This window comes from Lasiosphaeria miniovina (genome assembly GCF_030549165.1).
Source record: "Lasiosphaeria miniovina strain SMH2392-1A chromosome Unknown B0T26scaffold_3, whole genome shotgun sequence".
Classification (NCBI taxonomy): Eukaryota; Fungi; Ascomycota; class Sordariomycetes; order Sordariales; family Lasiosphaeriaceae; genus Lasiosphaeria; species Lasiosphaeria miniovina.
In genome coordinates, this window is record NW_026848222.1 from 6,153,918 (window position 1) to 6,171,850 (window position 17,933).

Below are 17,933 nucleotides of genomic sequence, written 5' to 3' on the forward strand. Positions count from 1 at the left end.
TCATGCCACTTTTTTGCGCAGTAAAATTTTCTTTTGGGCTTCCCGGGGCTAGCATTCCATGCAGCGTTAGTTTTCTAGATTTCATTTATGTTTGGTTACTCTGGTTTGGCGGTTCGCCGTTGTCGCAGTTCGGTGCCAAATCCTCGGATTATTTCCTCTCTGCAGTAGGAAGCGTTAGATATCTCCCGTCACTGCTAATTATGTCTTTGGTCGGACAATAAACGAATTCAAACAAAGAGCCCGATTTCTCTCATAACTAGTTATCCCACCGTAAGGCATGTTGTTCGCGTTGTAGTAATATCGGCGATAGCTAAGGCTCTAGATGTACACATGAGAGGTGAATTAGGTTGTCGGTTTAGATTCCAATCATATTACTAACGCTTAGCGGCAGACTACCTCTAGGCCCCGTGAATGACGTGCAACAACTCCTACACGAAATTACTTTAAGCGCAAAACGAATAAAGAATGAAAAATAAGCCAGCTTGTCTTTTTTCGCCGAATTCTGAAAGGAAGTAGAGGTTGATATGGTAAAACCGATCCATAAATTTTAGTCCTCAGGAAATGCAAGCCATTCTTGTCTTCACCAAACCACAATGTGAGCACCATGAGGCCGCTCTTAAGGCTCATGGTGGCAATAGCCGTCTGTCTCCTACAGCGGTAGAAGCTCTGCTCTCCACAAAACGAATGAAAGCAGACACAAGGCGACCCGCAAGGGAAGTAATAGTAACATCCTAGGGACACAGTACAGTCATATTCGCGATTAAGTAAAGAGTAGGCTCACGTGTAGACCGGCGAGCTTTATATAATAGAGTGAGATTTTTGATAAAAGCAAGGGAAGGGCAAAAGATACGACCCCCTAGGTTTTCGATCAAAAAGGGCGGTGACAAAATAATTACATTGAAGAGGTAAAAAGATATCACAACATGAAAAAAGACAAAACCAACAGCAAGGTGAGCGTGCGGCTCACCTTATAAATTACAGGTCCGGTTAGCTACAGCTAGGTAGTCAGATACGGTAAAGAAGGTGTTGGAATAACATACTGGAATGACGCGCTGATCCAAGGAATGCGGCTCCGCATTCCTGGCCACAGCAACATCTGTGGAGGAGCGGGCCTGACAGATGCATATATATTGGCCTACGCCCACCTGTTCAGATAGAGAAGGAGAAGACAGACACAAACGAATCCATCACTTGAACCACCACCTTACGGCGCGCAGCGCGCCATGCTGTTTCCAGTACCGGTACCCTGGTGATTCCTACAGAAGGGCACTGGTCCAGGGATCTTAATTCCTGGTAAAAAAGGACATAAGTTTTTAAGCAAAGCTGGAAGAGAAGGTAAGGGGCATGCCAGTCCCTAATAGGAGGGAGGATCGGTAACATGCATAAAAAGTGAGCGGGCCAAGAAACGCCGCACTAGAATACTACATTTAGTAAGGGTGTACATAAGCCCCTGGTTTTCGAGGCTCCTAAACCCCTAAACCCCTAATCACCACATTTTCGCTTTTTCTAAGGCGCTTGAAGCCATTACGCCGCTCAACTAACTAGTTACCCAAACGGAGCCGGACTTCCTGTCCAAGTCGTTAATCCTTCTAAAATTGCTCGCGTCGCTTCGTTCGTCAGTCGCGTGTCCCTTCGCTACGCTACGGGACGCTTCCTTCCTCTCTCTCGCTCCTGGCAATTTAGGGCGCGACAGTTGGCTTATTTGGATAACGTGGAGAGCAAGCGAAGCGACAATATCCTATTCGGAGGCCAATAACTCCGATGCTCAAGAGATCTTTTCTTGCAACGATGGCTAAACCTACACAACTAAATCTTACATCTATATAATAGAGCTATTAGTTATATACCCGCTCATATCGCTCGAGTCAACCTCCTCTTCCTGTGGATCTACTAGCTGTAACTTCCTTGCCTCGTAATCTGCTATCTTCAATTGTATGCTCTGTACCGGTATTTTGCGGTATATCCTGCTCCGATCAAACGGCGACTCAAATATTAGGCCATCTAAGGTCTTGACCCTGGAAACTGCCACGTACGATAGGCCGGACGCGAACTCTGGCGCGGAGATATCATAAACCACCTTGTCGAGAGTGACGCCCTGTGACTTGTGTACTGTGATTGCGTAGCAAACAAGTAGTGAAAACTGCTCCCGGTAGCCAGTGCCAGCCCCAAGAACAAACTCCTGCCGAACCCTAAGGATAGGAACCACCAGCTTAGCCCTATCACGAAGCTCTTCCCCGCTAGGTAATAGGAACGGCGGCCTAGTATAGTTATCAAACGTAACCATAATAACCTGCGGTGGGTCTTCCAGCACGTTAGCGCCTTCAGCCTACGAGATGTCGTATATAGTACCCTGGGCACCGTTCATAAGCCTGACGTTGGCCCAGAGGTTCCTCGTTAGTATGACCCGGCAACCAACATAAAGAGGTAATCGTTTGATCAGATTACTAGCGTTGGAGGACTCAACTCTCTCTACGCTTACGCCTTCGTACTTTACGTCCACCTACACAGCCGCCTTTCGCAGGCCGAGGAGGTGCTGATGGTTATATTCGTTAATCTATGCCTTAATGGGGAGGATGCGGAGGGTATTATCAAAACCCTTAACCTGAGCCGGAGGTAGTTTGATCGCATATCTCGACGTAAGAAGCTCTTATAACGAAACAGATACTTTGGCTTGCCGTAATTCTTTCAGGGCTTGCCGGAATAGAGCCTGGTCTTTACCCTATTGCCGTTAGACTGTGGTTAAGAATACCGACTTATCAAACGAAAGGTGAGATCCTGGCGAGGCGTAAGGGCGGGACTTTGTCCGCAGGTTACGGCAACAGCTACAGAAACTCTTACGTTCGACGCGGCTCTCTGGGAATGAAGTTAGCAAGGAAACCAAGGAAGATACGTCTAATAGACTTACCTGCTGCCTGCCGCGATTGTGGCAGTCCGCGTAATCAAGGACGATCCGTTGAGGGCCTCGGAACGACCGGAATTAGTCGATATCCTTCTCAACGCCGCAGGTGTGGCAAACTTTGCGAGCAGCCGCCTCTGCCGCGTCCGCCATAGATACTAAATAACTTGGCTATAATAGGCAAAACGGTACTACGGAGGAAAGGAGGTTAGCTACGAAGAGCGGGTAGATTGTAAGGTTCGTCGAAGGTACTACGGTACGACTAATTATTGGAAAAAGAAAAGCAATCATAGGGTGGGCGAGGAGTTTCGAGGCGGGGTTGAAGGGCAATTCGCGTAGTCACGTACGCAAGCCCACCCTGGCAATGGCACTACTTGCGTACGCCCCACCACGCCAGAAAGCATTTAAACGCTTATATCGTAGCCAATTTCTATTATAATACAAATCAGACTTCAGATTCAAAATTTCCGTAGAGTTATACACACAATAATACCAGTTGCATCAATTTTAGAAAGTATGCTGACCGAACAGCAGATAGGCACGTAATAGGGGCTGCCCATATTGAATATGACTGAGAAATCGGGTCCACCTTTCTATATAGGTTAGCCAATCCGGAAAGGCGATAAGGCGTCTTATCAATTTCACATGGTAATTTTTTCAAAGTTTCGCAGTAATATGTGCTCCGGACAGGATAAAACTACCAAAACAAACACAAGGCGAGAAGTAGGTGAGCCTCAAAGGTATAAAAAAAATCTTTCGAGGAGCCCATGTATTAATGAAAGGCAGAGACTCATGCGTAAGTCCGGAGTGCCTGGAATATTGTCAAATGTATCCCGGGCATGTAGACATCGTCATTTCTTTTTTTGGCAAGCAGGCGTTTGTCATTTCTGGTATGACCGAACTAGTGTACATGCTGCTCCGTGAGCCCATCTTCCCACGCTCTGCTTGACCTCACCTAGGTAAACCCCTTAGGTACCACTAACTCCCCGCCTCGACACTTAATTAATATTTTTCCAGGATGGTTGTCGCGGCCTGTACATTTCGTACTCTTCGTCGCAAATATTATCCCCTTCGCCAACCACCGCTTGGCAGCATGACCAAATTATCCTGCCGGTCTCGTATATCTCCTCGCCCTTTCCGTAGGGGCCCTGCTGTGAGGCTCTTGCCTCCCGCTTTTTAGTCCCTACAAAGTTTGTTAGTAAGGGCGTAATAACCAAGAGACAAGAGCGGATCATTTTCTTGCTTACCAGAATGGACTGGGCGACGCTCGCTGGCATCTCCATCTGCAGGTGCCTGCGCAGCCTGTTTATCCTTCGCTCTAGCTGCAAACTTGGGAGGCAGCAAGGTCGCCTTTTCCTTGTTGTCTTTGCCAAGCTCTTCCTTCTTCTCCTCTTTGTTCGTGGCAACCTGCTCCTCGCGCTTCTGTTCCTTCGGAAGCTCGGCATTCTCTTCTTTACTCAGCGCGGCAAAGTACGCTGCATCAAAGTGATCACCGTGTTTAGCCAGATAATTATCAGCAAAGAGATCGTCGTCATCGTTCTCGGACACTGCCGGCAGAAGTGCCTTCTCGCGCTCTGCAGCTTGCTTCTCCTTGCGTGCTTGTTGCTGGAAAAATATAGTCTTCTCCTTCTTGTTCCAAATACGCTTCAAGAAGAACTGAACCGGGTACAACTTCTTCCACCTGGCGCGTAGCTTCTTGACAATACCGAGATGCGGATACTTTGCAGGCGAGAAAACCTGGCCGCTCGCGTGCGCATAGTCCTCTCGGTCAATGTACTCATCAATGAGGCGGCGAAACTGAGTGTTGTTGGGGTTTCCGAATCCCGACAGGCGCTCGAAAACAGCTCCACTCTCGTGAAATAACACCTCCCGGTTCCGGTCCAAGTACTCAATATCAATAGGATCTAATAGAGCATTGAAGTCAACTCCATTAGGGAATTGCTGACGACCATAGTAAGCTATGATCGAGTCGGTCTGTGTCGTGTCTTTGGCCATATCAAAAACGGCCATTTTAGAGAAGTTGGCAGATAGAACATCGGCGATCTCCCAGGCTTCCAGATCCTTTTGCGGGCAAAGGCCATTGCAATCGAGGCCATTCTTGCCGCAGGTACGGCATTTGGGACCATGTCTTCCCAAGCAGCGGACAGGCTTCAGATCCTGAACGCTATGCATTCCCATGCCCTGTCTAAGCCAACCGGCGAGGGACATATTGGCTAGCACACGAAAGTCAGTAAGAGTATATGCAGGGCCTGACTGATTATAGTTACCGCTGTTTCCTGCTCCAGTTGAAGCACTTGAGGGCTGCGGGCCTGACTGGCCATAGTTGCTGCTATAACCTCTTCCATTCGGACCATTTGCCGGCGCTGAGTTGATCAAGGCAGGCGATGAGTTCTTTGCCACGTAATCTCTGTCACGGTACAATTTGGGGCCACTGGGGGCCGACTTGGGCGAGTTCGACTTGGACCCGTCTCTCGGGCGGGCAACGCCTTTAATCTGCGTGGCGAGGCCGGCCTTTTTGTCGGCTTTGCCTGACATCTTTGCAAATAACCTGTGATGATTTCTCAATTAGGCATCGCCAAGATTGGGCAACGCGATGGAGCGGATAGATAAGGAAAGAGGATACTAACTTGCTACTTCTTTGTCCCAACGACTACGTAGGCTGGCTGTATCGACGCTGATAGAGCAGAAGCGCAGTTAGCAAAGAAGCACACGAAAGTGAAGAAGCAGGAAGAGAAGTGTGGGATTAGAGGTCCGACGACTTAAGGAGGTCAGAAAGGGCGTTTGGGGGGCGGGGACTACCTCGAGGGGCGAGTGACTGACTTGCGATGGGTGGCTGAGGTTGGATAGGTGAAGACTGTATCGACAGGTTAGCCTGTGAAGGGAGAAAGGAAAGAATGAAAATGCGTGCCCGAGGCGACTGGGAAAAAAGAGGCCTGGTTGGCCTGTGCTCAGGAGAAGTCGATGCCCCGCACATATGAAAAAGGGTGGCTCGATGAAAAATCAGAACGCGGGGCAAAGAATGGGAGGGGTTTATGGGCATGTAGGGGGGCAAGTGACAGGGACAGTGAGGGGCAGGCTACCTCGTGAAGTGACTGCGTGCGCGATTGATGGAAAGGGGCGGCTCTGTTGTGGAGGAAGTATGGAAGTTTGCGCATGAGGTAGAGAAGTGGAGGGACTTAGAGGCACGCGATGGAGGGGAAATGATAGTAGCAGTTGGGGAGTTGACCTCGCAAAATGTCTGCGCTGTTGGTTGTGCTAATGAAAGCGTAGTCAGTCTAGGTTGAGGACGAGGTTGTAGAGGTTCGGGCACAGGCAGGGGAAAAGAAACGGGGGAATTTATGGGCATGCGGTAGGACATTAAAAGGCAGTGGCAGTTGGCGGGGCTTACCTCGCAAAAGTGGCTGCGCTCCCGGTTAAGCTGATAGAGGTGGGTCAGTTAAGGAAGACGAGGTTGTAGAAACTCGGGCGCGGGGAAGAGGAATGGGGGACGATGGGCGCGACGTAGGAGGTTGAAAAAGAGCGCGTGGCGGGGGGTTACCTCGTAGGGCAACCGCATTTGCGATTAACCCGAGATCAACCTAAAATCAAACTGATATCAAGTTGATATCAAGCTAATAAACGCAGCCTAGTTGAGGAATTCATAGGCACGAGGTAGGATGTCAAAAAACGAGAGTAGCAAGAGTGCTTACTGAAGTGATGCGGTTTCTGTTTTCTGTTGGCTGAAAAAAGAAGTTCGGTTAGAGAAGAGTTCGTAAAAGTTGAGGAGGTGAGGTAGGGAAGTAGCACGGCGAAGGGATTCCTGCGGGCGACTACCTATTGGAGTGAACAGAACTTGCTGTTCAGTGTTCACCGAACAGGGAGGGAGGGGCACGAGTTACCGGGCAAGAAAATCTCGGGAGCGGGGGAGTCACCTGTTGCAGTGATACCCCTCGTGTGCACCGAACAAGGGAAGCTGGGTAAGCAAATTGTTGCAGCGGTTGAGGAGGGGTAAGTGAAAGGGGATGGAAATAATAGGCACGAGGTGCGAGGTCAGAAGAGGCAAAGATCCGAAGGGTACTTACTAGGATTATCGTGCTTCGTACGGCGCTGAGTGAAATGTAGGTTAGCGAATAAGTCGTGGAAGTTTGGGAGGGGAAAGACAAAGGGAGGGGGATTTCAATATGCACGAGGTATGAGGGGCAGCTCATCAGACGGAGAAGTCAGACGGAGAAGCACAGGGGCGAGTGAAAGCAGGAAGAAGGGATCTTTGGGCAGATGGGAGAGGGAAGCTGGGTACCTGTCAATCGTCCTGAAAATTGGAATGAACTTACTAGAGTGATGACAATGATTTTTGAACTTCCTATCGGAATAGGAAGAGTACCGGTCAAACCTAAAGAAGGCAGAAGCAGGAGAAGAAGGGAGAGGGTAAGAGAGAGTGAATTTATATCTATGGGATATGAGGTCAAAAAACGGGAGCGGGGAACCCGTTCGTTGAAGTGGTAGTACGTCCTATTATTTCCTATTATTCTTCTTATCGCCCTCCTTATCATAATTCTTATCGGACTTTCTATAGTAGCATTGATTGGATGGTGGCAGTACCAAGCAGAAGCAAAGAATGGTGAGTAGAAAGTGAAAAAGAGCTTTGACAGGCACCGAGTCAAAATGAGAGCGCCTCTTATTACGAATAATGATAGTAATTATTAGAACACTGAGATGGGGACATTTTCTTTCTCTTGCTAGGCAGTGGAGGCATCGTAGGCATCACTTACGATATACTTTTATAATATGACCCGAGCAACCAGAAGCTATGAACGCAGTAATTAAACCAGTGACTTGGAGTTAATTTAGAGTTACTTTTTCAACTTGTCAACTACAAGCTAGTCAGTCACCCAGGTCGTGCAGTCGCGCCAACCAGTCAATCTGTAAACTACAAGATAGTTGTCCAGGCTAGTTAGACTGGTCATGGGTAAATTGCTCGGGTCGGATCTGACAGCTTGCACCTAGTAGTAGTTCGTCCGTCACATTCCCCGCTGTACCAACTTAAATTTGCCCCTCCCACCGAGCAATTATACACATGAAAATGATAAGTAATCAGAGGGAAATAGTTAGGGAGATAGCCAGATGCGAGTACGTAATGGACGGGCTGCTAGGTGACGTCACTAGTAATAATTATTGGGGGACCGACGATGGGGACGGCCGGGATACGTACCCGTACTCGGTGCGGCTGAGAATTTAGACTACGTAGTACATAGGGTAGGTACCTGGTATCTGGGACGACCGAAAATGGGGGCCCAGCGCAGTTGCAAGGGAGAGCGACCTCAGGCTCTCCTAGGCGCCTAGAAATAATAAGAGACCGTCTTCTGGCGCCGTTAAAATCGTTCGTTGCACCGTAGGTAAATAGGCCGCCAAGCTTTACAGCTCACCGCCCACGAAAATACCACATTTTACAGCTAAAGTTACCGCATTTGCTGGCTGCACGGCTCCAGGCGTTGCACCTCGCCGCCGTCACCAACGTCAATATATTTCCGAATGCGGTAATTCCACCTCAGGGCCGTAGATTCGCTCAAATCGTTCAAATCTACAATAAAAGTGATGCTGACTTCGTTGAATTCGCTTATATAACAGAGCCAAAAATGCAAAAAAAAACTGTAGGCCTGCTTACAACTACTCACATCTGCATGTAACTGACAGCCTTACTGATTTATGCCTTCCAATGCCCGGGTAGTCAGTTGCGGGACCCTTCCACCTGGTGTAGGCTTGACAACACGACCCTGAGTCACTGCAGAGGCTGCAGGGCTACTATCGTGCCTTTGAAGTCCTGAAGAGCGCAGAAGCGGTCCATTCGTTCAGATCATCGATTAGATCATCGAGGGTGTTATATTTGGTGGTGAAAAGCTTATGGCCGGCGGGCGGATTTGACAGTGGTGATGGCGGCGTATTTTCATCGGGCGTATCACTGAGTTCGCCAAAGTCGCTCAGATCGCTCAGATCTTCAAGGGCGGGAATTTCTATAGCTAGTTAGCATAGTGCGATGCTATCAACGATGAGAAAGTGAAGCTACATTGATGCATTGATTGAATGCGGTGCCGACGATGTGTTGGTGGTTGTCTAAGGTCGGATGTAGAAGTTCGGTTACGCTAGAAAGGTAAGGGCGGGCTTGCGTTCGGTAAAAACTGGTAAATTACTATATGGCAGAATCTTGGAGTCCTGGTGGGCGGGGTTGGTTGCTAGGGTTAGGGTTATGCATTGTGGATTAAGGAACGATTTCAACGGTGCCAGAAGACGCTCTCAATAATAAAGAAACAACAAGGCTAAAACAGACAGAGCAAACAAAGCCCTCGCGAAAATACATCATGCAATCTTGACCTCCCCCCTTGTCGCATCGTAGAAAAAGACCTGGAAAGGCTGCGCAAACGGCGCGTCCTTGCACCGCTCGTCATTAGCATTACTGCCCATCATGTCAGCTACGCCCACCCTCCTATAACAAGTACCCCCCTCCTGCGCCAGCACCAGCAGCAGCGCCTCAATGCTTCCAATACCCCGCCCACCCTGCCCTCCCGCGCCACCTGTAGCAAAATGCCGCACAGGGACCGCATACAGCGTCTGATCGAACGCCCTGCGGTCAGCTGGGTCGTCTAGCACGGCGGCGCCGATCTGCTGCGCGTGGCTGTCATATAGTAGCGCGTTGGATAGCGGGTATGGGGCTGAAGTGGTAGACGGCGTTGATGGCCTGTTGATTGTGCGGATCGTCGGCACGGCTTTTATGTACCCCTGTAGCGTAAGCGTGTGTTTGCCAAGAGCGATCCTGCCATGCGGGTCTCCGCCAGCATGGAGGGCAACGTCCCACTCGACGGCCAAAATGTCGGGCTGTGCGGCGTTGTCAGCGGCTCCTGCCTCGCGCGCCGGCAAGATGCGCGCGTCCCGCGACATCCAAGACCACGATGGGCCAGGCAGCACGCCGCCACTCATGCCGGTGCTGGGCTCTGGGCCAAAACTCTGCCATAGCAGTGCGCGCGGGAGGTCATGGGTCCACAGCCCAGCGTGGTACAGCGGCGTGGTGAGCCCCGCGTCTGATGCCCCGAACCCCGCTTCGATGACCTTGGCGATGCCTGAAAGCGCGGGAAGCTTGTCGGTGTCCTTCTTAGTCAGACTGCGGCTGGTGAACTCCTGCAAGATGGTGTACCAGTCGTTGAGGAGCACGTTCGGATCGACAGGTCTGAAAAACGGCGGACCAAAAACGGGTAGCTTGTCCAACGACCCGCGGCCAGCGCGCGCATCGACAGACCGCACGGGCCATAGGCGCGTGGATTCGCTCCAGCTTGCGGTGCGGCATTTCCAGTGCGACTCCTCGCTGCCAAAGAAGACGATGCGCCGTGCCAGTAGCCGCTCCTGCAGCGTCCAGCCGCGCAGCGCCAGTGGCCCGCCATTGACGTCGTACCGGAAGCCGTCGCAGTAGATCTCCTGCGATGTCTGCTCGCCGATGGTGACGTGGCCGACAATGACGCCAGCTGTGCTCCGGTGCGAGATAGTGACTGCGCGGCGGGTTGGTCTGGGGTTGAGAAAGCCGTCGCCTGCGGCGGCGCTGTTGGCTGCGGCGAGGGTCAGGGACGCACGAGTATAGACCTGTGCCATCTTGGCCGACTCGACGGCCCAATCGCTGGCGTCATCTTGGATGATGCACAGCGAGTCTATCCAGAGGTACTGGTAGCCTAGCTGGCGGGTTATTTGGATGGCGTGTTGGAAGTTAGTGCTTAGCTCGTGAATGAAGATACCCTGCATGCGTTGATGCAGCGTGCTCGTCATTGTTGTGGTGACGGGCAGAGTGCCCCAGCAATGACTTAAAGCAATGTATCGTCCCTTCTGACTCCCAGGGAGTATGAGACAAACGGAATCTGGACCAGAACTTGCCAATCCCACGTCCAGAACCCGAGTTGGAAGGTCAGCGGGGTCTTCTTCCAGGGTCAAGTCCATGGACGGAGCTGGAATCCTGCAGGTAGGATGTTCATGAAGGCAAGTATTAAGCCAAAGTTTGAGTACCTCGGCATCTGATGGTGGGCCAACAGGCCGAGTCACAATGAAGCGCTTCAGCTGCTCGGGGCTGTCTAATAAGAAGGCTGCAAGTCAATTACGGAACAAGACTGTAATCCACCGCCATCATTCGGGATCAGGATTCTCTCTGCTCACTGTCGGCCGTCCAGATTGGTAAGTGCCTCACAGAATGAACTTCATTCACGCCCTTTGGTCCAACAATGACTTCGAGCCCGGCAATTGGGCCGGGTAGGTTTCGCGAGCCCTCGAGGAGACGCCACCGGTCGCGCGTAAAAGTGAGCAGCCTGACGCTGTCGTCATCCTCGACCAGTGGGTTGCTGCCAGCATCGCCCATAAGAATCGAACACATCGCGCACGTGTCGGCGCTCGACCGCAGAATCGCAAACGAGTCTGAATGCATCCATCCCCCGGGGATGGTTGACCGGTTTGGCGGCACTGATTGCACAAAAACGTGGCCCATGTCAAGTTGTTCACAGCGATCGCACAGCGTCATTGTCGCTCCCAGTGGAAATGGAATGGTTTCGTGAATTCAAATAGCTACATGGCTGCAGGACCATCGGTGGAAGGAATGAAGTCGGCCGGCCCCACTGTGACAAAGGTCTGGATGGTCTGTATCGCAAGGAATAATGTAGCTTCTTGGGAATAGTAGGTCTGGAAGCGTAGGTTGAAGAAAAAATGTTCAATTTGCTGCGGTCTCGAGCGAGTGCTGGGCGCGGGCTAAGAAGGAAGCCCCGCGGCAGAAGTTTCGCGCTCACCGCCTTCGTTATCTAATCTACGTGCACGTATTGGCACATATGGAAGACGGGTACTTCGATGAAAGCATTTTAAAAAAAACCAATTATTGTTTTGTCTAGATTCAACTAGAGGGAAGTTGGGTCTGCCTGGGCTTGTGTGAACCAGGACAGAATTTCAACCCGTCCTGGTCCCGTCGAGAAAGTCAATCATTGCAATTGACTAATTCGCGGGACTTTCAACCAACCCTCAAACTGGGGGACCAGTGCAGCCGCTCCCATTCTATACCCCCGGGACGCGCTCACATCCTGCAGGCGGAAGGGAGCTACCCCTTCCCAAGTCTCCCCCGCCCTTGTCGATGGCGACCCAATTTTACCAGTTTTGAGAAAAACCGTACCCCTCAGCAGGATTCGATCCTGGCAGGCTTACTCACTGTGCTCGCAATTTGATGACCGAAGCTTTTAGCGGTTGCACTACAGAGCCCCTCTTCTACTCACGTTTCATCCAGATCCAATTGGTTGGTTGTTGCAAAGCAGGTCTGCAAAGCTGCATTATAAAGGAGTTTTGATGCGCGCACCCACCTACTTTTTCATACCACCTACCTGTGGGTCCTTGGCAACTGCCAACGCAGGGGCCGCTTTTTGTATTGTAAAATGCCGTATTTCATGGCAGCCACCCAACGCCCTACCGGGTACTAAGAAAGTTAAAGGAAGCCCGGGTCAATAGCGTTGAAGCCGTCAAAGCCTTCAAAAGCCCTGAAAACGCGTTTACCGTGGTGTTTTCCATTTTGACGATTTCTTCGTTGCTGAGTCAGCCTCGATGAAGGCAACTTGCAAATAGTAACTCTAAGGCCCGGATTTGCACGTAAACTAGCCAAATTTTATGGCAGGCGCCTAGTTGCCTGAATGATCTGTTGAATCCTGATTTGTTGACATGGTGATGCAATTCCTTGGTATTGAGTCTATCAATCTAGCAACCTAGTCTATGTCAACCTGGCTACCCTCGCCGCCCTTCTTACGAGGATAAGGGTCATCTTCACCCCCGGAATCGAAGCAGTCATTCTCCTCTTTAGTATAAGCTGTATTCTCCCAAAAGCGCCGGCGTTGAGCCCTACGGCCCCGCCATTCCGCTACCTCCATGTTAAAGAGGTGAGGATTAGGAACTGAGGTCTGAATGTAGCTTGCCCGGGCAGGCTTGCTCGCTTTCTTCATTATCTTTCTTTTTTCCCTTTTCCTTTCTGTTGTGTTGCCTTCCTCTTCCGACCTATGTTTGGGCTTGGCTTTATATTGACGACGATGCAGTCCGAGTCAATCTCCAGCTCTTCTTTATCCTGTTCATCCTGTTCATCCCGTTCTTCTAGACTCGGCCCGGCTAGTTCGAACTATGAATAGTAACGCCGCGCGTCTCGGTGGATCGCGCCGCTCAGGGCTGTCGTCTTTGTCTTCGGCGCCGGCGGCTCTGTTAGGATGGCTTCATTTCCGAAAGGACCGCCCTGATTGACAGGGCGACCTTTCGCGACCGCTTTGTCCGGCTTTTCGATCCGTAGAACATATATTCCGCATCCTATAAGTAAAAACTTCCTTAGTACCCGGTTGGGCGTTGGGTGGCTGCCATGGAATACGGCATTTTACAATAAAAAAAGCGGCCCCTGTGTTGGCAGTTGCTAAGGGCCCACAGGTAGGTGTCGGAAGGAGCCGCATCTAAGCCACATATGGGCGCAGATGGCGCACATGCTAGACCATTTACAGCCTAGGCTGTGTCAGCCGCATGCCGCATAACTACGGTATTCAGGCTATGCCCACCTTTCTGAACCTTCCAAATACAAGAACTTTTTTGCCCTCAATTAATGCAGCGTTGTATGTGACAGTAAGTGTTATGAAAGAGTAGGTGGGTGCGCGCATCAAAGCTCTTATAAAGACCGTGCAAAAACGGGTATAATTTAGGGCAGGGCCTGCACAGCCTAGCATAATTAAATCACGGACCGGTACGTATCAGGGCCCAAATACCGTAATGCTGCTGTAATGACGGGTATTTCTAGAAATGCCCCGCCAAGGTCACGTGAATTTAGGAACGCGACGCCGCTAGCGCTGCAGCCTGCGCACATGTAGACTTCCCACCTTGGTCGTTTAGGTGCACTTTCTTTCAGCTTCTTCTCCACCGCGCGCCTTTATGACAAGAGCTTGTATTGTACAAATTGCCATGTCTTGGCAAGTAAGGGGCCAACAAGAATACTTGCTCTTTATCATTGATTATCATCGCTCCTGCGCGCACGGATGGCCCCAATCAACGGCGGCGAGGCTGTGAATCTTGGGTGGGCGTGAGTGAGAGTCTCCCATTTGGCTGTCTTCATCGCGTCGGGCACTCAGGACTGACTAGAAACATCACTGTCGCGGATTGGAACCGGACGGGCGAGGTACCTTTGGCATCATCAAGGCTTGCATTGTTACCCTGGCGCTGGCTATCTACACGTCGCTCCACCTCAAAGTTGCGGCCGAAGACGAGAGCGGGACGACCAAGCGACTTCGGAAGGCAAAATGGGTCGCCATCGCCATGTTTGCCCCCGAGATGGTCGTGTACATTGCCTGGTGCCAGAGACACGAAACAAGACGACTTCACAAGGACGTGCAGATTGCACTGGAGCAGGGGGTATGGTTCTACGACTTTGACTTTCTTTGGCCTGGTTGCTTGTCTCGCCCAGCATGTTCATCAGTCCTGGAAAATCCGTTGCTAAATATCCCTTATCTCCCACCCTCGGTTAGGAACAAAGCAGCCCACCAAACAAACGGAAACACCCGTGGACCGCGAGACACAGCTGGTACGCCTTCATGGGCGGGTTTGCCCTCAGTACCACTCCTTCGACCCCTAAAGACGACGAGTACATCCCCGGCTCGCCCCAGCTCTGCCTGACACGAGAAGGCGTGGAGATCATGGCGCGGGACGGGCTGCTGCCCGACATTCCGAAGCGTCACATCGACGACAAGAGCAAAGCCGACAGCCTGGCCAAGCTGTTCGTCGTCGCCCAGTCGTCCTGGATGATCCTGCAGTGCGTCATGCGGTGGTCGTCCGGGCTCTTTGTGACAGCCCTCGAGCTCAACACGCTGGCGCATACCGTGTGCGCGCTGGCCATCTACCTGATATGGTGGGAGAAGCCGCTCGACGTCGGGGAGGCCACCATCCTCGCGGGCGATTCCTCCATCAAGACGGTTGCTTCGGTCCTTTGGTGCGCTGCCTACAAAAGCCCTGCTGAGCGTAGAGCCCTCGCAGGGCCGCAAAACAAAACCCACTATCTGCATACTTTTTTCCAGGAGATATCTCACCTTGGTGGGCTCAAAATGTCAACGAGCAGCAATACGTTTCCCGAGAGGCCGAATGAAGACCTCGCCGAGCCAAGCTTTGCTGTGGGCTACGGGAACGCCCAAAACCAGTCACTAGCTGCCCCTAGAGCTGAGCCTGGAGTGCACACAACACTGGCCCAGAAGCCCCTTGTCCGGCAAGTCTTACTCTACGATACCGAGAAGGGAATATTCTTGTCGCGAGACTTCGAAAGCACATCCCCACGTAGCACCAGGCCTAGTATCTTAATCAAAAGAGGGGAGATCATCGTTCTCGGGGCGACCAGGATCTCCATCTGGGACGGGATCAGCAGCCGGAAGGAAGACAAAATCACCATTGACCACGACTGTCTTGTCCGATGGGGAGCCTTGTTCGATTGGATCCACTCGCCAGCCTACCTACTTTCGCTACACGGGACCCTAAGTTCCAACTCGTGGGATCTGCAGCATCATCTTTCGCACCGCTTGCCCTACGTAGAGCCTCTTGCAAGACGTATCCTAAGCTGGCAGCAGTTCCTCGACCCGCGAATGAGCTGGGACGGCGTCTTGTCGGTGGGCGTGTTTGTGTTTGTCACGCTGGCGTGCAGCGGCATCCACGCGTCGGCCTGGAACGACGAGTTCCCCTCGGCCATCGAGCACCTGCTCTGGAAGGTCTCGTGCATCTATCTGCCGTGCTACGGAATTCTCGCCATGGTAATCATAACCGCGATCCAGTCTGTCGAGACGGTTTACACAAAAAGAGGCCTTGATATTTTCAGTAGATCTTCCAAAAAGGACATGTTTGTTTTCAGGCTGCGAGACATCGGGCGGGCACTCTCGCCCTACTTGGGAGTCTTCAAGCCTTTTCTCTTTGGCCCAGGCGCATTTTTCTTGGGAAGTCTCACTTTGGGCTTCGTTGGAGCAAGGGTCTACTTCGTTGTGGAGTCGTTTCTTGCCCTTCGTAACAACCCTCGGGCGGCCTATGACACACCGAACTGGACTCAGTACCTGCCTCATCTTTAGCTGTGACCCTATCCAAATTCCGACAGCCAAGCAACAGCTGTAGTCCGAACAGCCTGGTTCGACAACCCGACAACCTTCAAGCCTCCTCGCCACAGTTAATGATACATTCGCTGAGCAGACTCCGCTTCAACGTCGACTCCAACAGCCGCGACCTACGATGCGCCCACCAATGCTTGTTACCCTTCAGCAAGATGCGCGTGGCGCGATAGAAGTGATAGAGCAGCAGCATCGGCTTGGGATCGTTAGAAACGGCGCCTTCCCCATCGATAAACGCTCCGAACGCGATTACCGGGAACGTGAAGATATATCTGTTTAGGTCCCACATCACCTCCTCAAGCTCTTCATCAGTGCCAACCCAGCCGGCTTCTGGGAGGAAAGAGAGTAGCAAACAGAGCCGCGTGATAACTTGGCTGTACCTGTCCGACCGTGGAAACACGGGTCCGGCCAGATCTTCATTGCCCAGGCAATCGTCGAGGGGCGCGTCGGTGTCCTCGCCGGGCTCCGACCGCATGAACATGGGGGGGACGGAGAGCTGTTCGACCGACACGGGTCTCGCGTGCGAGTAGAATATCTGAAAGAACTCGACCGTACCCCTCTTGAGCCGAGCCCGCCGGCGCAGGCTCTGCCGGGGACTGTGCGCCACCATTTCGGTAAGCATCGACGGCGTCTCGAATATCCAGGGCAGAGATTTCATGATCGCTACCACCATAGAGTCGCCGAGGCGAAACAGGCGGTCCTGGGACGGGTCGTACGCGGCGGCCCCTCCGCCCGCGTCGAGGAGCGCAAACTCGGTGGAAGCCCAAAGTTCGTACGCGACCAGGATGGCGGTGGATGCGAAGGCGTCAAGGTTGGACACCTCGAGTCCCTGGGGGAAGTCTTCGTGAAAGTGCCGGAGACTTTCAGACAGGTGAGTGGCGGCGGCCATCTCGTAGGAGGTATCGTCCGTGTGGAGGTAGGCAAGGTGCCTCGACGAGACGCACAGCAGAGCATGCATCACCGAGGGACACTCGACCGAAACCTTGATGGCTGTTTCCCAGACCGACAGCCCGAAATGTAGTGTGTGGACGGTGTGGGTGGTGAAGTGGTGGTACAGCTTCATGTGCCGCAAGTTGACCGTTGCGTTCGGGGTTGGGCCTGCGGCTGCCGCTGAAGGCGACCTTGGGACTTGGCAAGAACCTGAGCTCGGCCGAGAGACAATGGCGACCTCCCGCCGTGGAGGCTCTGGCTGGGGAGCCTTTGAGCACCGACGGACCTGGCAGGGCTCATTCCGGCGCTGGCAATGCGAACAACGTGGCGCCTTTTCATCGCACTGCAGGAAGGCTGATTAGTGATGCTAACCTAGCTGGCTCCCCGGCGCGACCCTTGCGTCCAGCGATTAGGCAGGTAGGCAATTAGAGGCGCAGACGCATTCTGCAGGTTGCAGACGCAGACCGGTTGCTTGCCTTGACACGGCGCTTTCGACAGTTGAGACAGCCGCTCCTCGACTTGTAGTGCGGTCTCTTCAACCTACACGGGTCGAGAGTATCGTTTGGTATTGTAGCAAAGCCATCGGCACGAAAGAGACCAAAGGACTGGAGGGTGGGATCTTCTGGCGAGCCGAACGACACAGGAGAGGGGCCGTCGCTCGGCGTAAGCAGGCCCATTGTTTCGAGCGTAGTTGTGGACATCGCTTCGCATTTGGTGGATAATGTGAGGAACGAGAGGAGAAAGATACGGCGAGTCAGGAATCTAGCCTACAGGAAGGTGCAATGTTTCGCTGAAGAAAGCTCAGAAGGGAAGCCGCAGCCCAGACACCGAACTCGAAGAAACGGAAAGGAAGGGGCACGGGGTGAATTCCAACAGCGTCGCAGAGGCCAAAGACCGCTAGTCTGTTTCTAGAAATGCGAGGTCACGTGTCGATTCTCGTTCCCCCAGCTTCAGGTTGGCGGCTCCTGCTGCTCGGG

The 17,933-nt window shown here is 52.2% G+C and overlaps 4 protein-coding genes across 4 annotated transcripts; 1 reads left to right on the plus strand and 3 right to left on the minus strand.

Annotated features, from left to right (window-relative positions):
• Nucleotides 1-2,834: 2,834 nt before the first annotated feature.
• On the minus strand, nt 2,835-5,431 carry B0T26DRAFT_750714 (uncharacterized protein; the record flags this gene model as incomplete). The annotated part of the gene is made up of 5 exons (XM_060445267.1): nt 2,835-2,853; nt 2,906-3,031; nt 3,944-4,079; nt 4,144-5,109; nt 5,164-5,431. The coding sequence occupies 5 exons, from the start codon at nt 5,429-5,431 to the stop codon at nt 2,835-2,837; spliced, it is 1,515 nt and encodes a 504-aa protein (XP_060299366.1).
• Nucleotides 5,432-9,051: 3,620 nt separating this feature from the next.
• Nucleotides 9,052-11,651, minus strand: B0T26DRAFT_853071 (heterokaryon incompatibility protein-domain-containing protein). Its single transcript, XM_060447662.1, has 2 exons — nt 11,060-11,651; nt 9,052-10,989 (listed from the first exon to the last, which is right to left on the minus strand). Exons 1-2 carry the CDS (start codon nt 11,415-11,417, stop codon nt 9,227-9,229), a joined length of 2,121 nt encoding a protein of 706 aa, XP_060299367.1. The 5' UTR covers nt 11,418-11,651; the 3' UTR covers nt 9,052-9,226.
• A 2,402-nt stretch (nt 11,652-14,053) lies between these two features.
• Nucleotides 14,054-15,990, plus strand: B0T26DRAFT_641902 (uncharacterized protein; the record flags this gene model as incomplete). Its single annotated transcript, XM_060437389.1, has 5 exons — nt 14,054-14,307; nt 14,427-14,876; nt 15,003-15,214; nt 15,383-15,701; nt 15,747-15,990. Coding segments are annotated over 5 exons (1,479 nt in total), but the record flags the coding sequence as incomplete, so codon positions are not given.
• A 76-nt stretch (nt 15,991-16,066) lies between these two features.
• Nucleotides 16,067-17,633, minus strand: B0T26DRAFT_641148 (uncharacterized protein; the record flags this gene model as incomplete). Its single annotated transcript, XM_060437301.1, has 2 exons — nt 16,067-17,310; nt 17,441-17,633. 2 exons carry the CDS (start codon nt 17,631-17,633, stop codon nt 16,067-16,069), a joined length of 1,437 nt encoding a protein of 478 aa, XP_060299369.1.
• Nucleotides 17,634-17,933: the final 300 nt, after the last annotated feature.